Below are 23,112 nucleotides of genomic sequence, written 5' to 3'. Positions count from 1 at the left end.
ACTGCCAGCCAATTGATGCCTGATGTACCATCCAATGTCAAAAAGAAGGCAATAGATCACTGCAATGCACACAAAATGCCGGAGGAGCTCAGCAAATCAGATAGCTTCTGAGGAGGGATATAAACAGTTGACATGTCTGTACAACAGTTTACTCTTCCCCAATGTAGTTGGCTATGAGTTGCTCTGAGCTACAGAGTGGGATAGATTCATAGTGAGGGAAGTCATCACATTACTGGATGTCTTTGTGGGAAATGGATGTCTCTTTCATCCTCAAATTTTTCTCATCATATGTGCATTCATCTTTGGGATTGAATCGCTTTCTTTGTGCATTAATACGTCTTATATTTTGTTAAACATAGAGGACATTCTTTTAGATCTGAATTGGTTCTCAGAATCCATTACCACAATTTTATTTTCCCTCCCCATATATTTCCTGTAAACTGCAAATCTAGCTTACCCTCTCACAGCTATGTTCAGAGACAGTCCCATAGCCATGACCTCCTCCCACTCAATTATACTGGAGGTAATTTAAAGTAGCCTGTTAATTTACCTGCTGTCACTGTTTTTGTTACATGAACAAAGTCACGGGACAGACACAGCTGGGAGACATAAAGTAGTCTTGTTATTTGACAAAATGAGACACAGCAGGCATTGTATTGAGACCCTTTTGGAAGAGACCCTTTTGTAATGTATATCATATATTACATGATATTTTAGACGCTAAAGATCAAAGGACAATTTTATATTTACAATATATCTACAATGCTTCCTTTGAATTACATTTAACTTTAACACCTCCTTCCTTGCACCCACACAATATAACCATATAACAATTACAGCACGGAAACAGGCCATCTCGGCCCTTCTAGTCCATGCCGAACGCTTACTCTCACCTAGTCCCACCGACCTGCACTCAGCCTATAACCTTCCATTCCTTTCCTGTCCATATACCTAACCAATTTTACTTTAAATGACAATATCGAACCAGCCTCTACCACTTCTACTGGAAGCTTGTTCCACACAGCTACTACTCTCTGAGTAAAGAAGTTCCCCCTTGTGTTACCCCTAAACTTTTTCCCCCTAACTCTCAACTCATGTCCTCTTGTTTGAATCTCCCCTACTCTCAATGGAAAAAGCCGATCCACGTCAACTCTATCTATCCCCCTCATAATTTTAAATACCTCTATCAAGTCCCCCCTCAAGCTTCTATGCTCCAAAGAATAAAGACCTAACTTGTTCAACATTTGATAATAACTTAGGTGCTGAAACCCAGGTAACATTCTAGTAAATCTCCTCTGTACTCTCTCTATTTTGTTGACATCTTTCCTATAATTTGGTGACCAGAACTGTACACAATACTCCAAATTTGGCCTCACCAATGCCTTGTCCAATTTTAACATTACATCCCAACTCCTATACTCAATGCTCTGATTTATAAAGGCCAGCATACCAAAAGCTTTCTTCACCACCCTATCCACATGAGATTCCTCCTTCAGGGAACTATGCACCATTATTCCTAGATCACTACAGATACCAATTAACTATGGTTCGCGGCTCTTAGGAAGTCATTTTCCAGAGCTGCATTTTAAGTGGAATCTACAGTCCATGTTCAGATCTGAAGACTGGTGGCTGGTTAGTTGCTGAAGGTAATGTTTTGCTATACATCCCAAGTCCTTAATATGTTCGAACAACTGTGGCATCCAAGTAATGGCTCAGGGTAGGGCCGCAGCAGATGCCATTGTTAAGATGCCGGACAAAATCATCAGTAATTTACTCCATTGAATAGAGGTGGCATGAACTGCAATCATTGCAACTTGCTGGATGATTGCACTGTAAATTAATACCTTTAACAAAGTAAAAAGCTTGCTTTCTGTGGTTGATGAAAGAGTCTTGGTATGTATTGAGGCAATAAGCAGGTCTAGGGATTGAGTGAGCCACCAGTGGATGTGTGGGGAGCCTTGGATTGTGAAGCTGTGATCTACCGAGTACGGAGGAAGTGGGTTAAGATGTGGAGGAGGAGGAGTTAGTTGGACTGATAACGCAGAAATATAATAGGAAAGGAGGCTTGTGATTGGGTGTTGGGTTGGAGTGACAGACCTGAGAATGTCTTTTGTAAAGGCAAGGCACATTGTGGAATAGGCAGCTTGAGGTCAGAGTTTGCTGGGCTGGGGTGCCTGAAAGTGGGACAAGTAGGCAATTAGTGAGTGAGTCAGCAAGTTCTGGTGTCGAGAGCTGGTTCAGCAAGTATTGTGACTGAGGCCGTGTGTTGAAGCTGAGATTATAATGACAGGTTGTGGAGCTGAAGTTGGGATTGCAACACACAGAGATCAGGTGATTGAGTTGGAAATTGCTTTGAAGGGCATTTTGGATTGGTGTTTAGGATGAACTAAAACATCTTGGGGAGAATGAGAGAAAGACATGAGATTGTGGTTTGTGAGGTATACTGGCAGATCACTGAGTGTGAAGTTCTGCTTCTGAGATTTGTGGTGGAGCAGAATTTATTAGGGGTAGCTGACGATTGAGAAGAAAACTGGGTGCAGATTAGATTTTAGAGAGTATAGAGTGGGGTGGCATACTTTAAGGATCCATGTCTGATGCAGCTGGGAGATCATGAGCTGTATGAGATAAGGATATAACCTTTAGTTCCAAGTGCTAGCCTCAGTAATTTTATCTGAGAAAGGAGAGATTGCATAGGGAAATTGCCATTCCTAATTCATTTCCACAAATACTGTTGGAAACATGCACCAGCAGACATCAGTGATGAGCAATGACCACATATTTGAAGACCCAACAGTAAATGTGCAACTTTCCCACACTTGAGCTACAAGAGAGAATGATTCAAGCTTTTGAGTAAAAGCAATATAAAATAACAGCCTTCTCAAACCTACTTCTGAACATTATAATCCAGCAACAGCTGTTTTTTTTACTACGGGTATTAGGGAATTTGATGTCATTGCAACGTCTGTTCTCTACAAAGTTAGCTTGTCAGACTGGTGGAATTGGAACTCATTGAGCCAGAATGAAGTCACCAGCACAATGGAAAGAGTTTGAATCTGTCTAAATTACTTGATGTTTTCCAGGTTTGTCTGCCGCAACAGAGTAGAAAGGCAGCTAGATTTCTTTGTGATTAGATTAGAGTCTGCAATGCATATTCCCAGTGTTACAAATGATTTCTTTTGCTTTGGTTAATATTCTCTATATTGCCAGTGTTAAACACCTTGGATGAAAATCTCATCAGTCTTAGCCCTAGCATTTATGATAAAGTGCATGTACACATTGAATTGATGATAATCCTTTTCCATGGGGTTGGGGGGAAGTCCTTTCAAACTCGAAACTCATTTTACACAAAACAAGCAGGAGCATTGGATATTTGAAAACCATCTTCAACTATATCCCTAGAAGTTCTGTCTGACTTTGTTGAAGCTGTATGGAGACATATCATGGCAATTTTTAAAAAAATATCCCAAGCCCGAGATTTTGTTTTGCCTTTCAAAAAACATGGCCAAAATGAGCAATGTCTATCAATGAAAGGAAAGGGTGGTCAGGGTGTTTACAACAGACTGGTCCACTGCCTACAAAGTTAATAGTTGGCTGTGTTAAGTAGTCATTACAGTAAAATCTCCTAGTTCTCTGTTTCAAAGGAACATTAATTTTCCATTACAAGGTATTTGTTTTGTTAGGAATTCAGGATGACTTGATTCCATAGCATTTTTAAAAATTGAAAATAAAATAGTTAACATTTTCCATACTTCTCAAGCGATCCTTTGGGGGTTAAGGACGACTTTGTTTCCACCCCAACTTGGGGGTAGCCAGTGAAGCAGGAGGAGAAGGTGGCAGAACCTGAAGAACCTGACAAGCTCTGCCCTGGTTGGCTGCAGAGCTTGTCAGGTGGTGCTCTGCTTCTGCCAATCACACCAGGGCCCTGTGTGATCCCGTCGAGTGAAGAACAAATTCTGAATTCCATCTCTGATGCTCCTTCTGAATTTGTTTGATCACTAGCCAGAAATTTCCATGGATCAGTGAAGACTATACCAAGGAGACTTTGAGAATATCCTGAAAGCATTCTTTTAAAGCCTCCAAGTATCTTGTGCTGTGATAGAGCTAGAGCATATCTTGGGAGTCAGCTGTCTGAGAGTAATGCGTGCATAAATGTAATTAGAACCTTTTGTTGACTTAGGAGAGAACAATGTCAATGGTTTGTTTATCCTGTAATTGGTTTGGAGGACTTTGTAGTGATAGGGCAAGTACTGCCAGTCCAGAACTTTTGAGGCACCAGATGCAGGTTAAACCACTTACCGGGTATTCGAAATCTACAGGACTGCGTATGATTGCTGCCACCTCAGTTTGGGCTTTCATTTCTGAAGAGTTTAGTAGAATATTAGTGGACACATTCTTATTGTAATAAATAGAATTGACTGTGATGCATTACTGTGTTTCCAGTTAGTAATACTTATTTGAAAGAAAAGCATTAATAGCTGAAACCAACAGCCACATTTCTATTTTGTAAATATATAGTATGAAACACTGTAAGGCAGAAAGAACCTGATCAAATGCAATTTAAAAAGGTCATAGCAGAAGTCTTAAAAATCGGAAATTTTCAAACCAGTGCTAGAAAAAAGATGAAATAGGAATCCAATTCCAAAACACATTGAGTTAATTTTATTTTAAATATCAAGAGCTGGATACTACATTCCTTTGATTGAAGCTGATTCAAATACTGTCATTGGTTCCAGTTTCCTACTTGGCATTTTATAAAATGTTACTGCAGATTCTAAGTGCTATGGGTGAAAATTGTTACCAAGATTGTGCTTGCTATTCTGTAGTTTTTTTAAATATAAGTTCTTGCTCCCAGCACATGTCTTTGGCTAACTGAGGAGCAAACTGAAAATTTAGGTGCAGTTTTTATATTTCATAGTGATTTCCTTCCGTTAATTATGTGCTGGAAGACCAAATTCATAATATCAACATTACAAGATATTTACATTGGATTGTTATCTGAATTCTATGTGGGCCTCTGAACAGTGGGCAGAATGTGGAGAACAAATTACAAAGGGAGATAGAAAAGGCATATAAAAGGGCAATGCTACGATATTCATGGGGGATTTTGATACTTAGGATGTTTGGGAAAATCAGGTGGTGCTAGATCCCAAGTAAAGGAATTTGTAGAAACCCTTCAGGATAGCTTTTTAGAGCAGCTTGTGGTTGAGCCCACAAGGGGAAAGGCAATTCTGGATTGGGTGTTGGGTAATGAACCAGATTTGATTAGAGAGCTTAAGGTAATGGAACCCTTAGGTGACAGTGATCATAATATGATAGAATTCACCCTACAGTTTGAAAAGGAGAAGCTAAAATAAGATGTATCAGTATTAAAGGGGAGTAAAAGGAACTACAGAGGCATGAGAGAGAGCCTGGTCAAAGTAGATTGGAAGGGAAAACCATCAGGGATGGTAGAACAACAGTGGCTGGAGTTTCTGGGAGCAATGTGGAAGGCAAGGGATAGATTCATCTGAAAGAAGAAGTATTTTAAAGCGAGGATGAGGCAACTCAGACGAGGAAAGTTAAAGACAGCATAAAAGCAAAAATTAGTGGTAAGCGAGGATTGATTGGAAAGTTTTTAAATACCAACAGTAGTCTACTGAAAAAAGCAATAAGAAAAATTACACTGGAGAGGTAGTAATAGGGGACAAAGAAATGGACAAACTCAATAAGTATTTTGTGTCAGTCTTGACTGTAGAAAAAAGCACAGTTACGAGAAAGTTGAGAGTGTCGGGACAGAAGTGAGTGAAGATACTTAGGAAGCTGAAAGGTCTGCAGGTAGATAAGTCACCTGGACCAGATGGACCACATCCCAGAGTTCCGAAAGAGGCAGCTGAAGAGATTGTGGAGGCATTAGTAGTGATCTTTCAATAATCACTAGATTCTGTAATAGTTCCAGAGGACTAGAAAATTGCAAATGTCTTTCCACTCTTTAAGAAGCAAGGGAGGCAAAAGATAGGAAATTATGGGCCAGTTGACCTGAATTCAGTGGTTGGTAAGATGTTGGAATCCTTGAAGTAAATAACAGGCAGATAGACAAAGGACTGTCAGTGAATATTGTTCACTTGGATTTTCAGAAGGCATCTGATGAGGTACCACTTATGAAGCTGGTAAACAAGTTAGAGCCCATGATATTATAGTACTTGCATGGATCAAAGATTGGCTGATGGCAGGAAACAGAGTGGGAATAAAGGGAACTTTATCTGGTTGGCTGCCAGTGACTAATGGTGTTCCTTGGGTATTAGCATTGAGACTGCTCCTTTTCACATTATATCTCAGTGATATGGATGACAGAACTGTGACCAAGTTCATGGACAATACAAAGATAGGTGGAGGGGCAGATAGTGCTGAGGAAGCAGGGAGTCTGCAGAAGGACCTAGCAGATTAGACCATAAGACCTAGGAGCAGAATTAGCCACTTAGCTCATTGAGTCTGCTCTGCCATTCCATCATGGCTGATTAATTATCCCTCTCAACCCCGTTCTCCTGTCTTCTTCCCATAACCTTTGGCACCCTGATTAATCAAGAACCTATCATCCTCTGCCTTAAATATACCCAATGACTTGGTCTATGCAGTGGACTGGAGCAATGAATTTTACAGATTCACCACACTCTGGCTAAAGAAATTTTTCCTCATCTCTGTTCTAAATGGATGCCCCTCTATTCTGAGAGTGTGTCCTCTGATCTTGGACTCCACCACTATGGGAAACATCCTCTCCACGTCCATTTTATCCAGACCTTTCAATATTTGATAGATTGCAATGAGATGCTTCCTCATTCTTCTGAACTCCATTGAGAAAAGGCCCAGAGCTATCAAATGTTCCTCATATGTTAACCCTTTCATTCCTGGGATCATTCTTGTGAACCTCCTCTGGACCCTCTCCAATGCCAGCACATCTTTTCTTAGATAAAGGGCCCAGAACTGTTAACAATACTCTGTGCAGTCTGACCAATGCCTCATAAAGCCTCAGCATTACATGCATGTTTTCATATTCTAGCCCTTTCAAAATAAATGCTAACATTTCATTTGCCTTCCTTACCATCGACTCAAACTCGGTAAAAACACAAAACACAATTTCTCATTTCCCTTTCAATACAACAATCTTGCTCTCAGGTTCTCAATCAATTTACTTTGAACTTTCAACCTGCAAGTTAACCTTTAGGGAATCCTGTGTGAGGATTCCCAAGTCCCTCTGCACCTCTGATTTTTGGATTTTCTCCCCATTCACAAAATAGCCCACACCTTTATTCCTTCTGCCACTTCTTTGTCTGTACCTCAATCTGTCTTAAGTCCTTCTGCAGACATCCTGCTTCCTCAATGCTACTTACCCTTCTACCTATTTTCATATCATCCACAAACTTGACCACAAAGCCATCAGTTCCTTCATTCAAATCATGGACATACAATGTGAAAAGAAGCAGTTCCAACGCTGACTCCTAGTTACTGGTTACCAACCAGAAAGGCCCCCTTTATTCCCACTCTTCGTCTCCTGCCAGTCAGTCAATCCTCTATCCATGCTTGTACCTTTCCAGAAATACCATGCCCTCTTATTTTGTTAAGCATCCTCATGTGTGGCACCATGTCAAAGACCTGAAAGTCCAAATAAATAACACCCACTGACTTCTTTGTCTATCCTGTCTATTAATTTCCTCAAAAAAATCCCAACAGAACTAAATCCCAACTATAATCCGTTTTAGAAGACCATGCTGATTTTGGCCTGTTTTATCATGTGCCTCCAAATACCCTGAAACCTCATCCTTAACAATAGACTCCAACATCATTTCAGCCACTGGAGTTAGGCTAACATGAGAGCTAACATGAGGAGCATTTGATGGCTCTGGGCTTGTACTTGCTGGAGTTTAGAAGAATGAGGGGGGAGGTCTTATTAAGAGATATTGAAAGGACTAGATAAATTGGAGAGGATGTTTCCTATAGTGGGTGAGTCCTGGAGCAAAGCCTCTGAATAGAAGGATGTCCTTTTAGAACAGAGATAGGAAAAAAATCTTTAGCCAGAGGGTAGTGAATCTGTGGAATTCATTGCCACAGATGGCTATGGAAGCAAATCACTAGGTATTTTTAAAGTGGAGGTTGATAGGTTCTTGATTAGTAGGGGCTTCAGTGTTGGAGACAACAGGAGAGTGGGGTTGAGAGGGATGATAAACCAGCCATGATGACTCATTGGGGAGTAGATTCGATGGGAGAAATAGCATAATTCTGCTCCTATGTCTTATTAGGAATAACACTAGTGTTGGATTTCATGAAAATTGAAATGTATAGTAATTTTTAGAAAGCAAGGCACACTGAGAATGGTACTGAAAGGATGCTGTTACAGTGTCTTTTACAGTGGTAACAAACTATACCTGATCTGCCTTTTCAAAGGGGGAAATTGCCAAGAAAAGCCACAGAGCTTTCAATTCATAGTTTGTAAGTCAGTTACACCATAGTGGTGGCAGTGGAGGGGAAAATAAAAGTTAAAAGACCAAGAAAATCAATGCTAAATTACTGACATGAAACATTCACCCTTGTTCACCAGTCATTACTTCTACTAATTGAGTTTTTATTCTATTAAATTGTTTCCCCACAAGACCTGGAAGAAAACTAGATCTTAGTTTTAAGTAGAATTCTTGAAGTTAAGAGTTTTAGACATTTGTGTTACCTGATTTATGGAGTTTGACCTTAAAATTTGCTATGACTAATGGTACTTTAATCCCTTAGCTCTCATCTCCTACCCACACCAGATTGCAGAAGTTAGCTACAACAGCAGTCCCTGGCTTGTCCTTTTATAATTGAGCCTTAGAGCTATGTTCTCTTTCAACTAAGACTTGCCAACTCATCTGTGTTCTTTTGATGAGTTGTTAGTTGCATGCTTATGTCCTGAAGTCAAACCCTGAGCAGACTCAAGCTTTTATCTATCTTTGCCAAATAAGAAAATATATTTTAGAAAATAAGACTGGGCAATATATATTCTGACTGCAGAATGGGCATTGGTTCAATGGAAATAATGACTAGCACACGAGAGGGAATGTTATTGTTAACATTTCAATGGACTAATAATTTTCTGTGGTCCTTTTAATTCCACCTCATTGCCAATGGCTTGGTGCGACTGACTGATGGCAAATGATCTGAAAGTTCTGTGGCTTCTCCAGCTACTTCTACTTTTGAGAAGGTGCCTGTATAGTTGCAGAAGTGGAGATGAGAAGTTGGACGAAGAGAAAGCAGACTGTGTACAGTTTGCTACTCACCAACAGACACTGTAGCAGCTCCCTTTGAATACCATTCCTAATTTGCCTTTCTTCAAAGTGATCAGACACTGCCAGTTTCATGAAATCTGGTGCTAATGCTACTCTTAATAGCAATCCAATGTAAATACCTTGTAATACAGACATTTTGATTTAACCTCCCAGCGCACACAGCTAATGGAAACAAATCACCGTTAAACACAAAAACAGCACCTAAGTTTCCAGTTTGTATCTCAGCTTGCCAAAGCTGTGTGTTGGAAGCAAAGATTTATAAAAATATGTAAATGTATGCATAATATCTATTACAACTTTCACTCATAGCACCCAGAACCTGTAGTAACATTTTAAAAATACAGTACTGTAACTGAGAGATTGGAACAAAGAAGTATTTTAATGAGCTTCACTCAATAGAATGCACTGTTCTGCTCTTGACAATGTAAAAAATAGTTTTACCCCCATGTGTTTTGGAAGTTGATTTCTATATCCTCTTGAAAGAAGTTTTTTCTAGCCTTGGTTTTAAATTCCCTTGCTGCGACAAAACCAGCTCGTCTCCCAATTTAAAGAAAGGAAGAGATGTTGGAGGTTTTTATGTTATCAGGGAAGGCTATCTGAGAGGCCTAAATCCTTTGGCTCCAGTCACTAATGTTGACTGTCTGCCAGAGAACAGTTGAATATGGCTTGCATGGCTGTAGATAATTAGAATTAGGAAGGACTGAGGTCGCAGAGGGATTTTAAATGAACTTTGTTTTTTATTCGCAGTTAATGTAATTATTGTCCAGCTTTAAGGATAGGGTTGTTGATGATGAGGATGGTGTGAATTAGGACTCAGGCAGCAGAGTTTTAGATGCGAGAGGTCAGCTGGGAATGTACAGGGAGAAATCGATACTGGTATAATGAAGGCTTGCTCCCGAAGATGTATGGAGGCAGGATCAGAATATGAATTTCCTGCCTGTAATGCCTTTTCAGACCTTGCCTAAGATCTCATAAGATAGGATAGGGGCAGCACTGCAGCGCAGTGTAACACAATTACAGTGCCAGTGACCAGGGCTCAATTCCTGCCGCTGCCCACATGGAGTTTGTATGTTCTCCCCATGACCGTGTGGGTTTCCTCCAGTTGCTCCAGCTTCATTCGACATCTCAAAGATCAAGTCAAGTCACTTTTTATTGTCATTTCGACCATAACTGCTGGTACTGTACACAGTAAAAACGAGACAACGTTTTTCAGGACCATGGTGCTACATGAAACAATACAAAAACTACACTGAAACTACGTAAAACAGCACAAAAACTACACTAGACTACAGACCTACCCAGGACTGCATAAAGTGCACAAAACAGTGCAGGCAGTACAATAAAGACAATAGGCACAGTGGAGGGCAATAGGTTGGTGTATTGAGGCTCTGAGTATTGAGGAGTCTGATGGCTTGGGGGAAGAAACTGTTGCACAGTCTGGTCGTGAGAGCCCAAATGCTTTGGTACCTTTTGCCAGACAGCAGGAGGGAGAAGAGTTTGTATGAGGGGTGTGTGGGGTCCTTCACAATGCTGTTTGCTTTGCAGATGCAGCATGTAGTGTAAATGACTGTAATGGCGGGAAGAGAGACCCCGATGATCTTCTCAGCTGATCTCACTATCTGCTGCAGAGTCTTGCGATCCGAGATGGTGCAATTTCCGAACCAGGCAGTGATGCAGCTGTTCAGGATGCTCTCAATACAACCCCTGTCGAATGAGATGAGGATGGGGGGTGGGAGATGGACTTTCCTCAGCCTTCGCAAAAGTAGAGATGCTGCTGGGCTTTCTTTGCTATGGAGCTGGTGTTGAGGGACCAGGTGAGATTCTCCTCCAGCAGAACACCAAGAAATTTGGTGCTCTTAACGATCTCTACCGAGGAACCGTCGATGTTCGGCGGAGAGTGGTCTCTCCGTGCCCTCCTGAAGTCAACAACCATCTCTTTTGTTTTGTTCACATTCAGAGACAGGTTGTTGACTCTGCACCAGTCTGTTAGCCGCTGCACCTCCTCTCTGTAAGCTGACTCGTCGTTCTTGCTGATGAGACCCACCACAGTTGTGTCATCGGCGAATTTGATGATGTGGTTCGAGCTGTGTGTTGCAGCACAGTCGTGGGTCAGCAGAATGAACAGCAGTGGACTGAGCACACAACCCTGGGGAGCCCCCGTGCTCAGTGTGATGGTGTTGGAGATGCTGCTCCCGATCCGGACTGACTGAGATCTCCCAGTCAGGAAGTCTAGGATCCAGTTGCAGAGGGAGGTGTTCAGGCCCAGTAGGCTCAGCTTTCCAATCAGTTTCTGAGGGATGATTGTGTTGAATGCTGAACTGAAGTCTATGAACATGGGTGTAATTGGGTGGCTTTGGCTCATTGGACCAGAAGGGCATGTTACTGTGCTGTATCTAAAAAAATAACAAATGGTGTGAGTTGCTTTAAGGCTCCTGGCAAGGAATCATCCCTGCACCTGCACTGGCCCAATGTAATGCACAAAATTTCACTCTCGATATTCAGGGATGCCGTTCCTTTGTTTTAGTGTCTGTAATCTATTAAGGATTCAAACTTCATCGAAAATGGAAGTAACTTCAACCCAAAATCCAGATGACTCGGAACAGATGAGGTGTTCAAAAGGTCTCAAACTTGATCCAAATTTTCCACTTCTTGTTTTAATGCCAACAATGGAGTCTTAAGTAAAGGGATGATCAGGCAGCTAGCATGTTTCAAGGAAGTTAGTTAACTTTTTATGGAAGTAGGATGTGGGTCTTATTAAATCTTTTATGAGTTTAACTGGGATCTCTACTAGCATGGGAAGCCTGTCAGATCAAGGAAAGCAGGAACAACTTTGATAATGTTGCCTGGCCCGGAGAAGCAGAAGTTATTCCTACTAGTAACTTCCTTGCTTGCCTGTCATGGAGCCTTACCTCAGAATCCTGCTAAGACTTCCAATAAACAGAAGCCTTGAAATCAGAACCTCAGAGATCGATCCCTCACTTTCCCACGACACATGTACAGACTTCCACCGTGCTTCTGGGTTTGTTTTTCCTCCCACTGAAAAGGTTGCTCGTCAGAATGAATTTCAGCTGGGGGAATATGGTGAGGGTAAAAGGATGCACTGTGGAGTTATAACTTAAAATCTGTACTGGGATGAACCTGCCAGTTATTGTAAGTTATTTATTGTGCTTTAAATGATTGGTTTGGGTGGTAGCAGTGTTCAGATGAGCTAGTGGGGAGGCTGCCTTGGATGATAGATGGCAGTCCGACCCCCTGCTATTTGTTTGGATATGGAGAATCACCACCCACTGAAGTCGGCCAGCACAAGGCATGGACTGGGACTGGCCTCAGGCATTGCATAAAAGTTCTACTTTAGATGTGTGTCCCCAACAGCCGATGTTGCTGTTTCTATGAAGTCTGGAAGTTATCTTTATGGTTCTTTTTTAATTGACTCAGCTCTTCTGAAACTACAGAAATTAAATAACGCTGCCCTCAACCGCATCTCTTCCATTTCACGCACGTCTGCTCTTACCCCGTCCTCCCATCGCCCTACCAGGGATAGGGTTCCCCTTGTCCTCACCTACCATCCCACCAGCCTCTGTGTCCAGCACATAATTCTCTGAAACTTCCGCCACCTCCAACAGGATCCCACCATCAAACGTATCTTTCCCTCCCTCCCCAATTTCTGCTTTCTGCAGGGATTGCTCCCTGCACGACACCCTTGTCCACTCATCCCTTCCCACTGATCTCCCACTCCTGGCACTTATCCTTGCAAACAGCAAGTGCTACACCTGCCCCTACACCTCCTCCCTCACCACCATTCAGGGCCCCAAACAGTCCTTTCAGGTGAGGCGACATTTCATCCGTGAGTCTGTTGGGGTCATTTACAGTGTTCACTGCTCCCGGTGTTGCCTCCTGTATATCGGTGAGACTGACGTAGATTGGGAGACCACTTTGCCGAGCACCTACACTCTGCCAGAAGAAGCGGGACCTCCCAGTGGCCACCCATTTTAATCTCACTTCCCATTCCCATTCTGATATGTTCATCCGTGGCCTCCTCGACTGTCATGATGAGGCCACACTTAGGTTGGAGGAACAACACCTTGTATTTCGTTTGGGTAGCCTTCAACCTGATGACATAAACATCAAATTCTCAAACTTCTGGTAATCCCCCCCCAACCGCCTTCACCATTTCCCATCCCCTTTCCCCTCTCTCACCTTATCTCCTTGCCTCCTTGCCTACCCATCGCCTCCCTCTGGTCCTCCTCCCCCTGTTTCTTTCTTCTATGGCCTTCTGTGTCTTTCACCAATCAAATTCCCAGCTCTTTACCTCATCCCTCCCCCCTCCAGGTTTCACTCTGTCCTCCCCCCATCTTGTAAAATCTACTCCCTAGCTTTTTCTCTCCAGTCCTGCCGAAGGGTTTCGGCCTGAAACGTTGACTGTACTTTTTTCCATAGATGCTGCCTGGCCTGCTGAGTTCCTCCAGCATTTTGTGTGTGTTGCTCGGATTTCCAGCACTTGCAGATGTTCTTTTGTAAATAAACAATAGTTAATTTTAAATGATATCTGAGTTTTAACTATTTTGTTTGCATTACTTTTTGAAACTATTAACTTTGCTCTGTGTCTCCCAATCTACAGTCTTGCAATCTCCACTGGAATTATTGAGGTCTGATCAATTGTCAGCCGTGGAGTTAAGTGGTAGAAATGGCCTACCAAATTTGTCCGTGTGTCCTGAAGTTCTGCAATTCCCAGGCTCCTGTGGAAGTCCAGGGATTTGTATGACCCTGCCCAAAGGCTCTAATGAGGGCAGAAAAAAAGTGCAATGATAACAGTCAATCACCTTGTGATTGTCACTTTAAATTAATAGTGTTGAAATTTAAAAGAAGTCTGAAAATCCTCTTAAACGCCCTTGCATATTTTCAGGTATTGTAGCAATGTCTGGTTTTAGAAAGTGAGTGGATGTGCCCAAAAGGTCCAGTCTTCTTTGTCACGGTGTTCCTCTGAAGACAGTAATGATTTTGCATTTTCCTCTCCCTCCAGGCTCTCCTTTTTCTCTGGCCATTCTTCCTTCTCCATGTACTGCATGATGTTCCTCGCAGTGAGTATTTTGCTGTTTTTATTGGCATGGCTGCCCCTTTGCTGTGCATTACACAGCCTATGGCTCAGCTATTTGCTTCATCAGCAATGCACTTCAGATTCATGATTGAGAGTTGGGGTGATGATTAACTCGGCATGTGAATGCCAATGCTAGTGAAGGTTTCGTTTGGAGCTGTGATAGAACATTAAAAGTGTCAAGGGGGAGGAAATAGAATTGCTGAGAGTGGAATCTGTCATTTCAAGTAAGGTCTGTCTGATGGATTAAGCTGGATGTCGGCTCATTCGGATGTATTTTCATAATCTTTGACATTTTTAGCTTGCCTAAGGTTTGAATTGCACATTGTGGACACAGGGAAACTTCTTCCAAAGTCCACAAACATTGCAGGAAGGGGTGGACAGCCTCTCTGAGCAACAGAGGAATTTTAAACATTTGAATTCGCCACAAGATATGTGGGCTCCGTTTTAAACTAATTTTCTACCTTGCATTTTTCAAGTTTTGATTTGACTTCCGATCGAACAATCAATGTTCAAAATAATTTCTTGACCTTTTTCCATTCGGATAGCTGAAAAACTTTAGTGACACCTCAGTAATTTTGCAGTAATAAATCCAAAAGCCAGTGCTAGTAATGGTTTTACAATGTTGTTGTTGGATCTGCAAAACGTTTGCTTCCACTACCACAAATGAAAGAGAAGGGAAGTTAATGGCACTGCCGAGCACTATGATATTACTTGATATTCTGCTGCACTGGAACAACTGTAAAAAAATTTGAGAGAAAGATGCATTTGTATTATTAGGATAAATTTATATTCACTCAACACATGCTACAATGTAAAATTTGAGTTGCTGTTTGGAAATGGTAAAATAGGTGAAGATCACTGAAGGAGTGGTAAAAACAACCAGTTTGAAAATTATAATCATTTTACATGGGGGAAGCACAAGTGGGTGTGAATTCCACTTTTCCCATTTACAGCAGGAGAATGCAACGTGCCTTCACTTCACCAGTGTGGAGGCCAAAGGGGAGAAATAACATGAAGGATGGGGCTCAACCAGATAAATTCTGATGATTGCTACGCAAAGCAAATCTAATGAAATAAGCAAAAAGAATTGTAACAGAGCTTGTAGCTTAAAGCTGAAAATAAAAGGGTTGCCAGTCCAGTCTATGTTTTTCTGATGTTGGCGAGTAAAATGGGTGAGATGGAGGAATTTGGCATCAGACCTGGGGATGAGGCAAAGGGGAATTTTAGCTTCATAAAAATGGGAGTTAACCATATAACATATAACAATCACAGCACGGAAACAGGCCATCTCGGCCCTCCTAGTCCGTGCCGAACTCTTAATCTCACCTAGTCCCACCTACCCGCACTCAGCCCATAACCCTCCACTCCTTTCCTGTCCATATACCTATCCAATTTTACCTTAAATGACACAACTGAACTGGCCTCTACTACTTCTACAGGAAGCTCATTCCACACAGCTATCACTCTCTGAGTAAAGAAATACCCCCTCGTGTTTCCCTTAAAATTTTGCCCCCTAACTCTCAAATCATGTCCTCTCGTTTGAATCTCCCCTACTCTCAATGGAAACAGCCTATTCACGTCAACTCTATCTATCCCTCTCAAAATTTTAAATACCTCGATCAAATCCCCCCTCAACCTTCTACGCTCCAATGAATAGAGACCTAACTTGTTCAACCTTTCTCTGTAACTTAAGTGCTGAAACCCAGGTAACATCATAGTAAATCGTCTCTGCACTCTCTCTAATTTATTGATATCTTTCCTATAATTTGGTGACCAGAACTGTACACAGTATTCCAAATTTGGCCTTACCAATGCCTTGTACAATTTTAACATTACATCCCAACTTCTGTACTCAATGCTCTGATTTATAAAGGCCAGCATTCCAAAAGCCTTCTTCACCACCCTATCTACATGAGACTCCACCTTCAGGGAACCATGCACTGTTATTCCTAGATCTCTCTGTTCCACTGCATTCCTCAATGCCCTACCATTTACCCTGTATGTTCTATTTGGATTATTCCTGCCAAAATGTAGAACCTCACACTTCTCAGCATTAAACTCCATCTGCCAACGTTCAGCCCATTCTTCTAACCGGCATAAATCTCCCTGCAAGCTTTGAAAACCCACCTCATTATCCACAACACCTCCTACCTTAGTATCATCGGCATACTTACTAATCCAATTTACCACCCCATCATCCAGATCATTTATGTATATTACAAACAACATTGGGCCCAGAACAGATCCCTGAGGCACCCCGCTAGTCACCGGCCTCCATCCCGATAAACAATTATCCACCACTACTCTCTGGCATCTCCTATCTAGCCACTGTTGAATCCATTTTATTACTCCAGCATTAATACCTAACGACTGAACCTTCTTAACTAACCTTCCATGTGGAACTTTGTCAAAGGCCTTGCTGAAGTCCATATAGACTACATCCACTGCCTTACCCTCGTCAACATTCCTCGTAACTTCTTCAAAAAATTCATTAAGGTTTGTCAAACATGACCTTCCACGCACAAATCCATGCTGGCTACTCCTAATCAGATCCTGTCTATCCAGATAATTATAAATACTATCTCTAAGAATACTTTCCATTAATTTACCCACCACTGATGTCAAACTGACAGGTCTATAATTGCTAGGCTTACTTCTAGAACCCTTTTTAAACAATGGAACCACATGAGCAATACGCCAATCCTCCGGCACAATCCCCGTTTCTAATGACATCTGAAAGATCTCCGTCAGAGCTCCTGCTATCTCTACACAAACTTCCCTCAAGGTCCTGGGGAATATCCTATCAGGACCCGGAGATTTATCCACTTTTAAATTTCTTAAAAGCGCCAGTACTTCCACCTCTTTAATTGTCATAGGTTCCATAACTTCCTTACTTGTTTCCCACACCTTACACAATTCAATATCCTTCTCCTTAGTGAATACCGAAGAGAAGAAATCGTTCAAAATCTCTCCCATCTCCCTCGGCTCCACACATAGCTGACCACCCTGATTCTCTAAGGGACCAATTTTATCCCTCATTATCCTCTTGCTTTTAATATAACTGTAGAAACCTTTCGGATTTACTTCCACCTTATTTGCCAAACCAAACTCGTATCTTCTTTTAGCTTTTCTAATCTCTTTCTTAAGATTCCTTTTACATTCTTTATATTCCTCGAGCAATTCCTTTACTCCATGCTGCCTATATCTATTGTAGACATCCCTCTTTTTCCGAACGAAGTTTCTAATATCCCTTGAAAACCATGGCGCTTTCAAACCTTTAACCTTTCCTTTTAACCTAACCTAGTTCTTGTTAGAAACACAAACTGAATCGGCTGGTAGCAGGTTTAGTATTGAGAAGGTCAATTATCAGTTCTGTTAGAAATTGCAGGACATGAAGAAATAATTTATTGTTACAGCTCTTCATAAGTTTAATTCCACTGGTTTGTGGTAGTGTTTGCTGGTGGAGTTTTGATTGACCCAGAAGTTTCTGATAAACATTTAACATGTCTCCTGCTTAACTCCAGCTCATGTACCTTGTGTTGTACGTTCAAGGAAGGGGGTGCAGGAAGCTCTTTTGAGAAGAAATTGATGCAGCTGTTCAGCCACTTATTTCTAAGAAAATTAGAAGTTTTGAGCAATGAGATCTGAAGGAGGTTGGTGAATATAGAGTGCAGTCATCACCAAGAATTGAAGTTTAAAAAATCTGAAATCAAGGCAGAATCAGGAGCAGCTGTTCCTTTGGTGTGTGACACTGACTGAAATATTTCCTTTAAAATGCAGTGATCACCCAAGTAGGCACACACAATAGAAACATAGAACATGGAAACATAGAAAACCTACAGCATAATACAGGTCCTTCGGCCCACTAAGCTGTGCTGAACACGTCCTTACCCTAGAACTACCTAGGCTTACCCATAACCCTCTAGTTTTCTAAGCTCCATGTACCTATTCAGGAGTCTCTTAAAACACCCTATCGTTTGAGAGGTGACCTGATAGAGGTGTACAAGATGATGAGCGGTATTGATCGTGTGGATAATCAGAGGCTTTTTCCCAGGGCTGAAATGGTTGCCACACGAGGACACAGGTTTAAGGTGCTGGGGAGTAGATACAGAGGAGATGTCAGGGGTAAGTTTTTTACTCAGAGAGTGGTGAGTGCGTGGAATGGGCTGCCGGCAACGGTGGTGGAGGCGGATATGATAGGGTCGTTTAAGAGACTTTTAGATAGGTACATTGAGCTTAGTAAAATAGAGGGCTATAGGTAAGCCTAGTAATTTCTAAGGTAGGGACATGTTCAGCACAACTTTGTGGGCTGAAGGGCCTGTATTGTGCTGTAGGTTTCTTATGTTTCTGCCTCCACCACCATCACCGGCAGCCCATTCCACGCACTCACCACTTTCTGCTTAAAAAACTTACCCCGACATCTCCTCTGTACCTATTCCCCAGCACCTTAAACCTGTGTCCTCGTGTGGCAACCATTTCAGCCCTGGGAAAAAGCCTCTGATTATCCACACGATCAATACCGCTCATCATCTTGTACACCTCTATCAGGTCACCTCTCATCCTCCGTCACTCCAAGGACAAAAGGCCGAGTTCACTCAACCTGTTTTCATAAGGCATGCTTCCCAATCCAGGCAACATCCTTGTAAATCTCCTCTGCACCCTTTCTATGGTTTCCACATCCTTCCTGTACTGAGGCGACCAGAAATTAGCACAGTACTCCAAGTGGGGTCTGACCAGGGTCCTATGTAACTGCAACATTACCTCTCAGCTCTTAAACTCAATCCCACAGTTGATGAAGGCCAATGCACCTTACGCCTTCTTAACCACAGAGTCAACCTGCGCAGCAGCTTTGAGTGTCCTATGGACTCAGACCCCAAGATCCCTCTGATCCTCCACACTGCCAAGAGTCTTACCATTAATGCTATATTCTGCTATCATATTTGACCCACCAAAATTAACTACCTCACACTTATCTGGGTGAATTCCATCTGCCACTTCTCAGCCCAGTTTTGCATCCTATCAATGAAATGCTGTAACCTCTGACAGCCCTCCACACTATCCACAACATCACCAACCTTTGTGTCATTAGCAAATTTACCAACCCATCCCTCCACTTCCTCATCCAGATCATTTATAAAAATCACAAAGAGTAGGGGTCCCAGAACAGATCCCTGAGGCACACCACTGGTCACTGACCTCCATGCAGAATATGACCCGTCTACAACCACTCTTTGCCTTCTGTGGGCAAGACAGTTCTGGATTCACAAAGCAATGTTGCCTTGGATCCCATGCCTCCTTACTTTCTCAATAAGCCTTACTTGGTGTACTTTATCAAATGCTGTGCTTAAATCCATATACATTACTTCTATGGCTCTACCTTCATCAGTGTGTTTAGTCACATCCTCAAAAAATTCAATCAGGCTCGTAAGGCATGACCTGCCTTTGACAAAGCCATGCTGACTGTTCCTAATCATATTATGCCTCTCCAAATGCTCATAAATCCTGCCTTTCAGGATCTTCTCCATCAACTTACCAACCACTGGAGTAAGACTTACTGGCCTATAATTTCCTGGGCTGTCTCTATTCCCTTTCTCAATAAGGGAACAATCCTCCAAACCTCCGGAATCTCTCCTGTCCGCATTGATGATGCAAAGGTCATCGCCAGAGGCTCAGCAATCTCCTCCCTTGCTTCCCACAGTAGCCTGGCATACATCCCATCCATTCCAATGGGATCCCACTACCAAGCACATTTTTCCCTCCCCCCCTTTCTGTTTTCCGCAGGGATCGCTCCCTACATGACTCCCTTGTCCACTCGTTCCCCCCCACCCCTTCCCACCGATCTCCCTCCTGGCACTTATCCTTGTCAGCGGAACAAGTGCTACACCTGCCCTTACACTTCCTCCCTCACCACCATTCAGGGCCCCAGACAGTCCTTCCAGGTGAGGCGACACTTCACCTGTGAGTCGGCTGGTGTGGTATACTGTGTCCGGTGCTCCCGGTGTGGCCTTTTATATATTGGCGAGACCCGACGTGGACTGGGAGACCATTTCGTTGAACGCCTACGCTCGGTCCGCCAGAGAAAGCAGGATCTCCCAGTGGCCACACATTTTAATTCCACGTCCCATTCCCATTCTGATATGTCTGTCCATGGCCTCCTCTACTGTCAAGATGAATCCACACTCAGGTTGGAGGAACAACACCTTATATACCGGCTGGGTAGCCTCCAACCTGATGGCATGAACACTAACTTCCGTTAATGCCCCTCCTCCCCTTCTTACCCCATCCTTGACATATTTAGTTGTTTGTTTTTTTTTCTCTCTCTCTGCCCATCACCCTGCCTGTTCTCCATCTCCCTCTGGTGCTCCCCCCTCCCCCTTTCTTTCTCCTGAGACCGCTCGTCCCATGATCCTTTCCTTCTCCAGCTCTGTATCACTTTCGCCAATCACCTTTCCAGCTCTCAGCTTCATCCCACCCCCTCTGGTCTTCTCCTATCATTTCGCATTTTCCCCTCCCCCCACTTCTTTCAAATCTCTTAGTCTCTCTCCTTTCAGTTTAGTCCTGACGAAGGGTCTCCGCCCGAAACGTCGACAGTGCTTCTCTTATAGATGCTGCCTGGCCTGCTGTGTTTCACCAGTATTTTGTGCGTGTTGTTCCCATCCATTCCTGCTGACTTATCCAACTTGATGCCTTCCAAAACCTCCAGCACATCCTACTCCTTAATATCTACATGCTGAAGCTTTTCAGTCCGCTGCAAGTCATCCCTACAATCACCAAGTTCCTTTTCTGTAGTGAATACTGAAGCAAAGTGTTCATTAAGTACCTCCGCTATCTCCTCCGATTTTATACACACATTTCCACTGTCACACTTGATAGGTCCTATTCTCTCATGTCTTATCCTCTTGCTCTTCACTGTGGCAAAATACTCCTTGATATAAACACTCCTTGATCGTGGAGATTATGGAAACGCGGAGTAACACACACAAAATGTGGGAGGAACTCAGCAGGTCAGACAGCATCTATGGAAATGATTAAATGGTTGCTGTTTGGGGTCGAGACACTTCTTCAGTCCTGAAGAAGGGTCTTAGCCGGAAACGCTGACTGTTTATTCATTTCCATAGTATGTGTCACTATTGACGTGGTTATTTTTACTAAGCTTTTCTCCTTGTTGCCATTGACCATTTTAAATCAATGCTTCCTCCTTTAGCTCAATTTGTACAACTCTTCCTTTAATGCTTCACTGATGAAATGTGCAGTGAGAGGTCTGTCACCCACCCAAATCAGCTTAATTCCAATTGAGCCATTGTGTGACAAAATCCATTAAATCTTGAATTAAAACATGGCCTTTTTCAATCATAGAATAGTTACAACACAAGTAGTTATTCAGCCCGGCATTTCTCAGCTTTTTTTTGCATGAGAAATCCAGTCTATTCCCTGTCCTAAAGCCAACTTAAAATCCATGCTAAATGTCCCTTTTGTTTAGCGGCTTCAGTTTAACTGAATAGCTTTTATGTGACATATCATTTGTAAGTCGGGTGCACTCAATATGAATCATGGTACCCTCGTAATCCCTGTGTTCGTCAATCAAATCAATTAATAATTAAGAACAATTTACTTTTAGCAAATCCATGTAGGTTAATCTTTTATCCAATCCGTATGTCCAAGTGAAGATCAATTCTAGCAACTTTCCCGACAACTGTTCATAATATCTATTAATCATCTGAGATGAGGGGATTAAGTGTAATCTACCCGAGCTTGTGGACAGCACAAGGCTGTATGGAAGTCTACAGTGTGAGGAGAATGCAGTGAGGCTTCAATGTGACATAGGCAGGTTGAGTTGGTGGACAAATACACAGCAGATGCCCTTCGGCTTGGAGAAGCATGAGATTACCCACTTTGGTGCGCCAGATAGAAGGGCAGAATGTTGTACACGTGAGAAGATCTGCCGACGCTGCAAGTCCAAGCGACACACACAAAATGCTGGAGGAACTCAGCAGGCCAGGAAGCAAAAGAGTAAACAGACTACATTTTGGGCCCAGACCCTTCATCAAGCCTGGAAAAAAAATAGATGAGGAGTCAGAACAAGAACGTGGGGGAGGGGAGGAAGAAGTACAAGGTGGTAGGTGATAGGTGAAACTGGGAGGGGGAAGTAAAGAACTGGGAAGCTGGTTGGTGAAAGAAATAACAACAGATCACCATGGCGATTCTCCTTCTCCCACCTCCCCTTCCCCCTTCTCTTTCCCCTCCCCTTCACCCCCTCTCCCTCCTACTCTCCCCCACCTCCCCCTCTGTCCCTCCCCCTCTCCCCACTCCCTCATTGCCCCATTTTCCCCCTCCCAACTGAGTGCTACTGCTGTAGTTGATTTATATTTAATTTTAGTAATGTCATAGTAAATTTACAGCTTGTCAAATTGGTCCATTTTGATTACACAGTTCTCCACATAACTTTTTGAAATATTAAATAGCATCATATCTTTTATTTTGCAATTATCCCCCAGTGGTTCTTGAGGCATGTCCTGTGTTTGGATTTAGTTACGTAGTCACCAGTCACTCTGGCAGTTTACCCAGGTGCCCAAACTTTTGTGTGCGAGCCACAATAGAGTCAGTTACCAGGCGTTTAAGCCGTATGCTGTATTTATTCAAGGCATCTACTGATTATCCCTATCATCTGTTGGACTGAAGGGGTTGCTTGGCCATTTTGGGTGGAGAGGGGGTTAGAATTTAGCAAAGGCA

At 42.6% G+C, this 23,112-nt stretch overlaps 1 protein-coding gene across 2 annotated transcripts in view; it reads left to right on the top strand.

The window, feature by feature from the left end:
* plpp1a (phospholipid phosphatase 1a) overlaps nucleotides 1–23,112 on the top strand; it is a 106,431-nt gene that overhangs the window by 62,638 nt on the left and 20,681 nt on the right. For both annotated transcript variants that reach the window (XM_073064438.1, XM_073064440.1), the window contains exon 4: nucleotides 14,308–14,365. In XM_073064438.1, coding sequence (XP_072920539.1) covers nucleotides 14,308–14,365 — 58 coding nt within the window. The remainder of the gene's footprint in view (nucleotides 1–14,307; nucleotides 14,366–23,112) is intronic.

Source organism: Hemitrygon akajei, chromosome 13 (assembly GCF_048418815.1).
Source record: "Hemitrygon akajei chromosome 13, sHemAka1.3, whole genome shotgun sequence".
Lineage (NCBI taxonomy): Eukaryota > Metazoa > Chordata > Chondrichthyes > Myliobatiformes > Dasyatidae > Hemitrygon > Hemitrygon akajei.
This window is presented reverse-complemented; position numbering and strand designations above follow the sequence as displayed.